Below are 12,993 nucleotides of genomic sequence, written 5' to 3' on the forward strand. Positions count from 1 at the left end.
TGTATGTTCTTTCATAAAATGGGCTTTGGGACTTTGACATGAATTTGCAAAGTTTGTAGCCCAGCAATTGTGTAGGAGCCTAGGAGGTGAAGCATTTATGAACAAAGTTGAAAATTTGACGAAAATAATCTTAAACCCCAATCAATAATCAATCATCAATCAATAATACTATATACTTTTGTTTTAGTTGTATATTAGAAATTTAGAAGCTACAATTAAAAATTGCAATACCAAATCAACATATTACATACTTTTATTATTCCTCGACTAATTTTTTATTATAACTCCGTCAGTGGGTTTTTTCACTGCCAATCCCAAGCCTGGATAAAGAAGGAGGGTTTCGGTAGGACAGTGACAGCCAGTGTAAAACTTTGTCACATCCCATGACATGAGCCAAACTGATATTTTCGTGGGGGTGTTCTCTACTCAGCGACGTGTTGCACTTCCTAGACCCATGTGTAGTGATAAGTATGCAAGGGTTGCTATGTCGTCGCCCGGAAGCAACGCGCCACATTATCCGAGTGTGGTGTCAAATGAGCAAGGGCGTGCCATTGGGGTGTTCCCTACTGAGTGACGTGCTGCACTTCCCAGACTCGGGTGCAATGATGAGTATGCAAGGGTTGCTAGGTCGTCGCCTGAAAGCGACGTGCCACATTGCCCAAGTGTGGTGTCAAATGGTTAAGGGCTTACAGTTGGGGACAGGAGGGAGCGTGGTACGAGTGCGCGTGGTATGAGGGAGCGTGGGAGAAAGGACTCTTTTGCGAATTGGTTCTTGGAATGTAGGGTCTCTTACGGGAAAATCAGCAGAAGTGGTAGAAGTAATGAAGAAAAGACACATAAACATCATGTGCCTCTAAGAGACAAGGTGGACAGGAGAAGGAGCTCGAGGCTTGGGTTTGGGGTATAAGGTATGGTACGTTAGACAAGAAATGAGCCACATGACTAGGAATGGTGGAGCTAGGAACGGAGTTGGTGTGATCCTTGATGAGAGGTTGTCGAAAGAGGTAATCGAGGTCTATCGGAAGAATGGGATAGGTTGATAAGGGTGGAGTTGCTATGTGGCAAGGAGATTGTGAATGTTATTAGTGCTTATGCTCCCCAAGTTGGTTTGGATGCAGAAGAGAAACGACAATTTTGGGAGGATTTAGACGAGGTGGTACAGGGTGTCCACCACAGAGCGAAATTATATATTGGGGGTGATTTAAATGGGCATGTTGACGAGAGCCGAGAGGATTTGGATAAGGATATGTATCGGGATGTGTTAACAAATGTGAGAATATGTGGAGGGTTGACAAAAGATTTCCCAATTACAATTGGATTGCATCAAGGTTTGCATTAAGCCCTTTTCTTTTTGCAACGATTCTAGATGAAGTAACTAGACCAATTCAAGATGAAGTTCCATGGTGTATGTTGTTTGCGGATGATATCGTTTTGGTGGATGAAAGTAAAGATGGGGTTAATGCCAAGTTGGAGCAATGGAGGCAAAGGTTGGAATCTAGAGGGCTTAAGTTAAGTCGGAGTAAAGACTGAATATTTGGCATGTCGCTTTGGTACTTAGAGGGGTACAAGCGATGAAGTGGTAAGTTTGGATGGAAAGGAATTGACCATGAGTGAATGTTTTAAGTATCTTGGATCAATCATCCAGAAAAATGGTGACAATGATCAAGAGTGGCCCAAGGATTAAGTCGGGGTGGCTTAAATGGAGAGCGACCACAGGAGTGTTATGTGACCGAAGCATTCCCTTATAGTTGAAGGGAAAATTTTACAGGAATGCCATAAGACCAGTGTTGTTCAATGGTACAGAATGTTGGGCTTGTAAGATGGAGCACATTATGAAGATGGAGGTTACAGAAATGTGCATGTTAAGGTGGATGCGCGGGAACACTCTAAGAGATAGGATCATAAATGAGGTTATTCGCAAGAAAGTAGGTGTGGCAGACATTGCAGACAAAATAAGGGAGAATCATCTGCATTGGTTTGGGCATGTAAGATGGAGACTCGAGCGTGCACCAGTTTGAAGAGTGGAAGAGTGAGACCATGGAGGGGTTAAACGAGGGAGAGGGAGGCCGAAAATGACTTGGTTGGAAGGAGTTAGGAAGGATATGAAGTTTATAGATTTGCATGAGGATGAAGCATTGGATCGTAAGGGATAGAAGGGGAAGATTTTTGTGGATGACAACACGGATTAATCAAATTTGGTTCATTAACCGACCCAAATTATGGGATTAAGGCTTTGATTGATTGACTAATTTTTTATTATAATTCTTCTCAATCAAATAATCTATAATTATATATAACTATGGAACATCGTGGATGTCACGGGATCTAACCTATTTATTATACGAAAGTAATATACAAGTAGATTATAAACTATCGAATGAGAAGTTTAGTATAATGTGATCAATTTCGAGGAACAAATTTGACATAGTTTACAATTATAAAGTGTATTAAATTGGGAACTTTATTAGTAGTAGCATGATGGTCACCTGAACTTTAAAAAACATGATCTATACGAAAGTGTTGATATAATATGGAGTACTTGGATGTCTTAGGTGTTGTTTGGTTGGAGGTAAAAGACATGGGAAATTCCATTTTCTAGGAAGGGAGGTTGCAATTCCCATGGAACATGGGAATTTACTTATCAAGCCCTCTCTTGGTAAGTCATATTTCTCATGATTATTGTGGAGCCTACTTGCATTATTAGCACTAATAATTTAGTACCTTTCCTTCTCTCTCCAAATTAGTTAACTTTAATAAAAAAAATAATCAAAATAACTAATAAAACATAGGAAATCAATTCCTAGAAAATTTAAGCTCCTGTGTTATCAACAAAACAAGCTTAGGACAATTCATAGGAAATAAACAAGGGAAATTATTTCCCATGAAATATGATTTTCTAAGGGAACTCATTTCCTATGACAACCAAAAAATACCTTAATGATAATATGGTGATATATTACAAAGTTAGCTGAAAGATGTTTTTCAACATTTTTATAATTACTAATATTTCTAGTAATCCGTATTTGAAATTAGGGCTGAGCAAAATTATTCAAAAAATCGAAAATTCCAAAACCCGAACTGAAAATTAGGGTACCCGTTCCGATAACTATAACGGTTTGGGTACCTGATCTGATAATTTGTTATCGGGTACGGTTGTTGGGTATCATTTTAAAATTAACGGTTACCCGATCCGATCCGATAAGCAATTTTTTTTTTTTTTTTTTTTTCCTACCTAAATCTAATTATTCAAAATCTAATTAGACCCAAACAATTAGACATGGTAAAATATGACTTATAAAGACGTAAGTAGCATATGAATATTTTAAAGGTATAACCTGTTCACAAAGTTTTATATGTAGTTGGTCACTAGATTACTGGTTTGATTGAGATTATTTGATAAGAAGTTACTCAGTCGGTCAGAAATTATCTATTTATTATTTTAAGGTATATTAGCCAACCACACACAAAATACGCTGTAACCTCTTAATTATATTGAAACAAATGTAAAGTAACAAAGCAAAGGGAGTAAAATTTTGTTAAATGAATCCAGTTGCTGCCCACTACACATTCTTTATTTGGATGGTTACCGAAATCCCCGTGATTTTTATACGTAGAAGTCGGTGAGATTCCTCTATTGAAATATATGGTTGCTTGATCTTATCAAATTAAAGTTTAGGCTTTGGATGCTTGTCGCTCAATATTAGTGTGATGCAAAAAGACTAAAAAGCACGGTTGATGTGACATACACTAGTCATATTTATGGGAATATTCATTACTTGACAAAGGGTAATCTTGTCTTTTCACTATAAAAACCTAAAGTTATCATTGTTTTTGGGTATAAATAGGTTGAGATACATTATTTTCTTGAGAGTGATGAAAGAGATGGAAGGTGGCTCTAGATTTATGGGAAAGCAATTGAGAAGCATAGGATTTGGGTGGTTTTTCTTGAGAGTTGTAAGTTCTTCCTCTTATTTGTATTTGATTGAGAATTGAGATATATATAAACCTATTATGAATTTTCAAACAGATTTATATTACTTTTTTTATTTTTATTTAAATTTTTTTAAATAAAAGCAAATTTTTTAAAATTTGTTGTGTATGTTGTATGATTAGATCTATGGGAAAGATATAGGGAAGCATTGGATTTGGGATGGCTTTTCTTGAGAGTTGTTAGTAGTATTGAAGTATTTGTAAATCTAAATAAATCTATAATATTCTTTTGTAGATTTAATAGAACAAAAACACTTAAATTCTATTTTAAAATTCTTTTTATCTCTTAAAGATTGACTCAATTTTTATATCATGTTTGTTAATAGTGTATAATAAGAAAAAACATTATCAATCTTATGAATTGTCAATACACCAATTTTATATATCTCTTCTTTTCATCACACTTGTCGATGCACAACTTTAAGTATACTTTGATTTTCAATAAGTAAAAATTATAAAAGTTATTTATCATGATAATATTTGTTTTATTAATTTAGACAATTTTAATAAGATCCACATGACCATATTTTTCCTGTATAAATGCAAAATCAATAACCATTGGAGACTGTGTAAAATGCATGCAAGTGAGTAACATTTTAGTACTATTCTAAAGTGAAATCAAGATCTTGTCTTGGACCATGTAAAATGCATGCAAGTGAGTAACATTTTAGGCATTGGAGACCAGGTAAAAACTGATATATTATTGTAAACTTGTAATTAAGAATATATTATTGTGATATATTTTCCATATAGTTCTTATGATACTATTGGTAATAATATGTGTCTTAGTGATATTCTAAGATAGTTTTATAGTACTTTGATACTTCCTCTGCTTTACGCATAATATCTATAATTATATAAGGGTAAAAATTATAAAAAATAGGTATTGTGAAAGTATTTTACGAGACGAATCTAACAAGACCCTACATGGCTATATTTTACTTTACGTATAAATCATAATATGTGGTCAAACAAGCGTGATGAATAGTGTAAAAGTCCAATTGTTACAATATTACTGGAACGGAGGAAGTATTATATAGGATTAGAAAAGTTTAGTCATGGTAGAGTTTTTATATTGTTTAGATTATCTTTTGTAAACTTTAATTATTGGCTTTATAGACAAATGGTAAATGATTTTCTTTTGTCTTCAAGAATTAGAATGTATGCCAATCTAGTTTTCTTACAATTATTTCATCCAAAACCTTGTCTCTAATCAAATCCTCTATTCTTTTATTAATTTTTTTTTTTTATCATATTTAAGTCTCGTATGGCGGTAGCGTTTTAGGTTGTAGTTAGCATGTTGACAATAAGGTTTTTATTGTTTTATTAGTACTCTGAGTTGATAACCTTCAATTTTGACCGATTTTTTACTTTTTTCGGCCCCAGATAGGAAACATGTCGTGGTTACTCCCATGGATCAAATAACACCCCATGAGATCATTTGAGTGGCTAGAATCGTCTCATTATTTTTAAAAAAATCTATGAATCAGATTATCGGTAAACGCCACAATTTTTGTTGAGCTACTATCAACAATTTTTTGACAGCCAACCTTTACCGGCTACCTACCCATTATCACTATCTACCCATTAGGCCATTATCACTAGTTTTATCGAGTAAGGTCGTAATCACATATGTTTGACCTAGGATAATAATAATTCGGAATATGAGGAGGTTTTGACGGTGGGACATAATTTTATTATTGGTTATGATGTACTCCTTCTGTTCTTATTTGTTCTACTCACTTGTATTTTGTAAGTCTCCAATGCATATGTTTGACTGATTATATTTGTAATTATGTGAAAATTTCATATTTGGATACCATACATTGAAATGGCTCTAAATAAGTTCCATGTTAAGTAGCGATAGACGGTATATGCATCTTGAATAAATGTGTGCTACTCCAAGTGCTGTATATGTTAATTTTTTGTAAATAACTTGTGTTATAATGAAATGTAGAGTATGATTTATTTCCATTTGTATATCTCATTGTATTGGAGATGAAATCAATAAATAGGATGATGACTTGTATAGCCTTATTCAGGAGTTATCCGTATATTAACATGTGGAGCTATTTGAAAGAAGAATTTATGTTTGATAATGTGAAAAAAAATTCAAATCTTATTAATTTGATTTTGTTCTCATTATTCTGATAACATAACTTGAGACCAGATATCATGAAAAAGAAATATGTGTGCTTTTCTTCATTGGTCTCTTTACATTATTTCATGTCAGATTACTAATCAAAAATTCGACTTCACAGACACTACCTTCTTACTGCCCCCTATCTTCTGCTGTACAAAACTGGGGCTCGAACGCAGGGATACACATTGCTTGCCAAGAGAATCAATTTGGCTCCTGCTTTGATTGCAACTCCTCTAGATGTTTTATTGCTTGATTAGCTGCATGAAGAATCATCTTCTTGATCTGGTTAACATTGGAAGAGAAGCGTTAGTCTTTGTATGACTAGATAATCTACATACAAACCACAAGTAATAAGAAGAAACTTGACTTTGTTACCTCCAGCTTATCTTCCCGAGCCTTGTGGAATTTTGGGAGTTTCCGGAACTCTTCTGTTAGCCGAAAACACTCTCCAATGTTCTCTGGTGAAACAAAATCTACAGCTACCTTTGTGCAGGACTGCAAAACGACCATATTATTAGGTACACGGTACATCAACAAATGCCTCCTGTGATTTTGAGTATAAAATATAGGGGTTAGTAGTTTACCTTGAGATTTCGAACCTGATGTGGACAACCAGCAGGTATGAACACTGCCTCTCCAAGCCTTTGCTCAAATGTCCAGGGTTCAATATCTGAAAAGTTTGAGATGAGCATTTAGCTCTATATCTATTCTGATAAAAAAAAATAGGCTTAATTAGAAAATCACACCTAAAAAAGACCCCGATTTTGATAATAACACCCTAAAAAAATAAATAAATAAATAATATAACACCACCAAAAATCCCAAAAATTTGGTTTCACCACCCACTAGCGAATTTTTGGATGAAAACCGTTAGTGGGACCCACTAGCGACACGTGTCAGTTGTTTATTGGTTTAAAAAAAAAAAGAAAATTAAAAAAAAATAACATCCCCTAAACCCTAACCCAGCCACCAGCCCCACCACCAGCGGCCATGACTCCACCGAAGAACCCCACTGTCGCCAAAAACCCTTCCTTCACCGACGGAATCACCGGCCATCACCCCCACTGACATTAGCCCCCCTCAAATTCCCTTCCCTCTCCCCGAAAAATCACCCCCACCCACCACAGCCCCCCCCCCCCCCGGCAAAAACCACCCAGCCCCTACGCCCCCTCGCCGAAAACCAACCCTGGAATTACCCTTTGCCTTCAAACCGGCCAAAATCGACCTTAGAAGCCCCAGATCTATCGATTTCGCGGTGGAGGCGAACGAAATTGGTTGTTTTCGCCGGTTTGTGGTGGTGGTTTCCACTGATTGGTGGGATCTGCGGGGGGCTGATGTCGGTGGGGGTGATGGCCGGTGATTTCGCCGGTGAAGGAAGGGGTTCTGGCAGTGGAGTGACGGCCGCCGGTGGTGGGGCTGGTGGCTGGGTTTAGGGGTTTTTCTTTTTATTTATTTTTTATTTTTTATTTATCTTTTTTTTAGCCAATACCTTATTGACACGTGTCCCTAGTGGGTCTCACTAACGGTTTCCATCCAAAAATCCGTTAGTGGGTGGTAAAACCAAATTGTTGGGATTTTTTGTGGTGTTATAATAAAACTTTTTTTTTTTGTGTGGTGTTATTATCAAAATCGGGGGCGGTGTTATTTTCTAAATAAGCCAAAAAAATAATACTACATAATAATGATGATAACTGTGTGGCATACTAACCATATTCCTCCTTCAGCTTTTGCTTGTGCTCTGAGGTCAAGTAGAAGGACTGGTCATGAATAGGATGGATGACCTGATCATATTCAAATTAGAACTGTTATTTCCATATCCTCCTCATCAAGGCTGGTAAAGCAAATTTAATGATATGTTTAGTGAGGTTCAAGTTCTATGGTTGTCGTGCAAAGAAGGAAACACAAAGCTCGAGATTTAAGAGAATGACAGAAGGTTTGAAGATTACCTGTTCTACAGGATTACAATAAGCATGTCTAAACTCCTTAGAGTGTTCCCTCAAATACTTTTCCAACTTTGGTACATCTTCCCTCCTAAAAATGTCCCAAAGAGCAGCACCCTTGTCTGTTATGCCACACGTCTGAAGATCGAATTTCTCAGAGTCTGATAACTGCAATTCTCTTCGATCTTGAGCTTTGTGTTTCTTTTTTAGCGTCTCAATCGCAGACAATTGATCCTCACTTAAAGAAACATCAGCCGTGTGCATTAAGATGTTTACCTGCATCAATTAAAGAATGTTAAAAATAAATAAGCATGTAAATTGTCAACTACTAGTCCACCTAAGATTTCCCTTTGATCTAATGTAGACAGGGGAACTCTGTTTCTATAGATTAACAATAAGTTAATAATATCTTTTGTTTCCTTTCAGAAAAATTAAACAGGTGATATATCATACCGCATCTGACATGTCACAGTGAAGCTTAGTCACAGAATCTCCTCTTCCGAGCTCTTGAGCAGTACCATAAGCTATATACGTCTTTGGTCCCAAGTCTGGTTTGAGGATGCTTGAAGGTAAAAGGGTAGCAAGGTTCAGGATACCATTTCTAGGATCTGTATACTCTTGAAATGGTAATGCACTAATAAACTCATCACAATGCCTTGGCAAAAGATTTTCAAACTTGTCGGATGGAGGCCAATCTTTCAGCTTCAACATCTGAGGCCAGAAATTTGCGTAATTTCTACCCTTCTTGTATCCCTTGAAAAACTCCCTAGTACTAATTTCAACCTGCATGCATTAACATTTACAGTTAAGACTTCAAGTTGCTTATATATTAATGCATATTTCCATGAAGTATAGACTAGAAAACAAACTCAGAAAAGCAAACTACAGTCTGACTGCAATAAGTGTAAATATCAGTCAAGAGCATATATTAAGGTTTACACGTTTGTCTTCAAACACTACAGCAGTACAACCAAAACTGTCAAACATTGCAGATTATGATGACAAAAGTCAAACAGCAACTTCCATTCTCTTGTCAAAGCTTCAGTTGATCCTTAAATAGGTGATAATATTCACTTGGGCTTCCTAGAATCAATTACTAAATGCCTTCACCAGATACATCTTAGTAGAGCTTTAGGAAAACTAACAATGTTTTAGAAGTCTAACAAGTTTTAGGAAAACTAACAATGTTTTAAAAGTCGGACAACAAGCATGTTTAGCGTCTTCTTAATATTACAAGAAACCCATGTGTAACTCTAATAGCTACAAGCCGCTACTAGCTTATTTGTTCATTCTGGTGCCTGACCTATCTGCTGAAACAAACACCAAACTTGAACTTCAAAGTTTGATCCAAACATATAGAACTACCGGAACCCTTTTATTGTTTAAGGCCAAAGCATATACTGCCAAACTAGAATATATTTAATTTATACTATCAAGTAAAATGAAATATTGATCAAAGTCAGCAATTTGTAGTTTGTACTACCATGTTTCTCTACCTATCTTCCACAGCTTAACATGTTGGTCGGTTAATGTCTTTAATAAGTCACCTACTAAACAAACTTCTTGTAATTAATTACCCACTTATTGTTACTAACTTCCTGCATCTTGAAACGGCAGTAGAGCTGGTAACATCTTTAACATCATAGATCTGTTTTTCCACCCCAATTTTTCATTGAACACTCTCCTTAAATCTCATGCGAATATCACATTTTCATACCCTCATTAACCATTCCGCCAAGAATTTCAGAAGGGTTGAAAAGAAAAGCGGATTTTTAACAAGTCGGCATGGAATGGATTAAGGCAAGTGCAAAAATATAAACATGATATATATGAGCAACCATCAAAAAGACAACAACATATAGAGTTAATTAGGAACAGTAACATGAATTATAAGACTTTCAGGAATTACAAGTAAAGAAAAGGATGATGTGAATTGCTACCTCACAATTAGCTAGACAATCAACTGCTTTGATCTGCGAGTCTACATTTTCACAAAGTGCTCGTGACATTACCATTGGCTCCCAACTTAAACCTAGTGTTTGAGACAAGGTGTTTTGAACTATTATTGGTTGACCTCTCCCCCAATATCTTCTGAAGTGTATCCTGCCATCATTAATAAGCATATCCACAGCTAACGGGCAAAATAAGTAATTATCGCTAGAATATTTTCTGGATGCTGCTCGCCGAGTAGTCTTCAAATTACTTGTAAGGGTTTGTTCAATACCCTTGTCTTTTACAACTTTTTCTGCCCTCGCTTCCAAGCCCCATATCCATCGTAAAGAAATAATTCTCCTTAATTCTAAAATTCCAACACCACACCCTCCTCGGTCTTTTGAAGGACATGGAATTACGTCTTCATTAGCAGTCCAAGTACTCAATTCATGTGGCACCTCAGATTGAATCGAATGACATAACAAAGGGTCGCCCCCATGAACGTAGTCATATCCCTTGTGAGTATATTCATGTGGAACTATTTCAGGGCCACTCGAAAGCCTCCCTTGACGAATTTCTCGACAACAGCTCAAACACAATTCAAAAGAACAATTAGGGCAACACCGATGGAGATCAAAAATTGAAGTTGCACATTGGTTGCTGTAAGAAACAAAGATCATAAGAGTTAGAACTTATAAGAAATGGTAATGCAAATTTTTTTTTCGTTAATCACTAAGATTATTTAAAAAATATATATATATATATATATATATAAAAAAAAAAAAAAAAAAAAAAAAAAAAAAAAAAAAAAAAAAACAATACCAATAGATCCGTTCATCATCAAAGCTAGAAGACTCTTGTATATCGTCTTCATTGAGAATTTTGCCTGCACATATATTAATTAGCAAGATTAAAAAACAACTATCAATAAGAGTGAAATTGCCTACGAAATGTATCATTGCATACCTGATATCTTGGATTCCAATATTAATTCTGAACGCTGTTCATGTTGAATTTGTCTTATGAATGGGAGCAGCTTTGTAACCAAGTATGTGAGGTGTTGAACCTTCTCGTGGTGAAGACTTTCTCTATTTAATGTCTGCTTGATAATATATAAATTATTAGTAAATATAAATAAATATAACAATATGTCAATATGAATTCATATAAAATGTAATGCTATAATTGCACATAACAGCAAAGGTACTCACAGTGATTGAGTTCAAGGAATGTAGACACTCGTTACAATTACAAATTTCCCGACAGAAGGGGCAGGACAATGCAAGTTCCGCCTCTGAAATTTGAGGATACCATTGCCTGATGCATCGCATACAATATTGCTTTTCCTTACACTTTAAGCATGGAACGACAACTGGTCTATCATTTTTTTTACATTGATGGCAATTGAGCTTCTTTTCCTGTAACACACAAAAGCAGGTGAGATTATATTTCTGATTTTTGCAAATGCAAGTTAATTGGCTAACAGAAAGTATGAATTCAAAACAAGTTATGAACAGACTTTAATTTACCCTTGTATTTCTCTTTACATCATATTTTGCGTGCAATGTTGAAATAGGTGAGGGTTGGGAACCTGATGTTTGCGAAGAGTGCAGCGAGTTATCAGAATCTTCAGAACAAGTACTCGACAAATCAATTATGTTCTTCCCCCAATTGTTAGGCTTACACTGCCTTGCTCTACCAGTAGTTCTGGTTTTCTTAACCACTGGTCGAATTTGGTTCTTCCTTGTCGAATTTCTCTTTACAGAAGTAGTACTTTTCCTCGACCTTCTACACATCGAAATCTCAAAATCCTCATCATCCGACTCTTCCTCTACTTCAACACTCTCATCATCATCATCATCATCATATGACACTTCCTCTACTTTAACACTCTCTACATCATCATTTGACACTTCCCTTTTTACTTCAACACACTCTTGATCATCATAATCATCATTAGCAGAATCGCCAAACAAATAAGTCTGTATCTCTTTACACAAACGGCGTTGCTTCAATGAAGAAACAACCTCGTCTATTTCCTTCTTTTGTTTAGCTTCGGATTGCAACAGTTCCTCGAAACTCCTTTTAACCTTTGTCCTTTGCATACCTTTCGTCAAAGGCCTTTCGTTTGCAAACATTACTGACATTTTCACTGAAAAAAGAACATCATCAATCACTTTAAAATACACTAAATATCATAAAACTAAATTCAACTACTTTTACTCTATAAACCAGAATATAAGTCAATTTTAAGAATCTGTTGAATTTAACTATTTTTGTATTGGTATAGTAAAATAGCATACGATTCAATAAATACATATTCTTCCATTTTTGTCAAAAGCAATTTATCTAAAACGACCTACATTTAGTTAAACGAAAGTTAATTTGTATTGGACACAGAACATCCGAACACTATAATAACAAAAAAAATCAATATCACAAACAAAATCGAAAAAGAATTTTATGATCAAATTTATATCGAATCAATTCGTTATTCATATTATTTATATCCAAAAATTCAAATAATTTAATCTCAAATTATTCAATAACAACAGCAATCAACAAATTTCAATACATAAAATTGATAAGAATTGAATAAAAATAATCCGAATTTCAATCAACAAATTTATTCACCAATATTAAAAGCTAAAACTTTAACCAAATATTAATCCGATAACAACTACAATCACAATAAAAAAAAACAAGATAATCATACAGCATTAATAAAAAAGATTAAAAAAAATGTGAATATCAATGCACAAAATTTACAAGAATTGACAAATAAGAGTTTATACCATTGAATATCAAAAATCAGAGTGCGATTACGATTCTTGCGAGGCGTCAGCTACAAAGCTGTCGCCTTGATCGGTTTTCCGACGGTTGATCTTGATCGGTGACGGTGACAGCGACAGAACTACGATAGGCGTTGCTTGAGAAAGATTAATTAGATGTCAGAATGGAAAGTAGGTGAAGATAGAGTAATACAGA

The 12,993-nt window shown here is 35.2% G+C and overlaps 1 protein-coding gene across 2 annotated transcripts; it reads right to left on the reverse strand.

Moving 5' to 3' along the window:
* Positions 1-6,075: 6,075 nt before the first annotated feature.
* On the reverse strand, positions 6,076-12,993 carry LOC110687400 (lysine-specific demethylase JMJ25-like). Of its 2 annotated transcripts, XM_021864046.1 has the most exons (12): positions 12,801-12,992; positions 11,535-12,157; positions 11,217-11,423; positions 10,972-11,104; positions 10,828-10,891; positions 10,014-10,665; positions 8,527-8,856; positions 8,080-8,349; positions 7,842-7,914; positions 6,718-6,803; positions 6,509-6,628; positions 6,076-6,415 (listed from the first exon to the last, which is right to left on the reverse strand). In XM_021864046.1, exons 2-12 carry the CDS (start codon positions 12,150-12,152, stop codon positions 6,335-6,337), a joined length of 2,634 nt encoding a protein of 877 aa, XP_021719738.1. In that variant the 5' UTR covers positions 12,153-12,157; positions 12,801-12,992; the 3' UTR covers positions 6,076-6,334. The 2 variants fall into 2 exon arrangements, 1 of the variants encoding a protein (XP_021719738.1); XR_002504435.1 differs by lacking the exon at positions 6,076-6,415 and having other exon boundaries at positions 6,610-6,628; positions 6,718-6,842; positions 12,801-12,993.

The sequence above is a fragment of the Chenopodium quinoa genome, unplaced genomic scaffold (assembly GCF_001683475.1).
Source record: "Chenopodium quinoa cultivar QQ74 unplaced genomic scaffold, ASM168347v1, whole genome shotgun sequence".
NCBI classification, from domain to species: domain Eukaryota; kingdom Viridiplantae; phylum Streptophyta; class Magnoliopsida; order Caryophyllales; family Amaranthaceae; genus Chenopodium; species Chenopodium quinoa.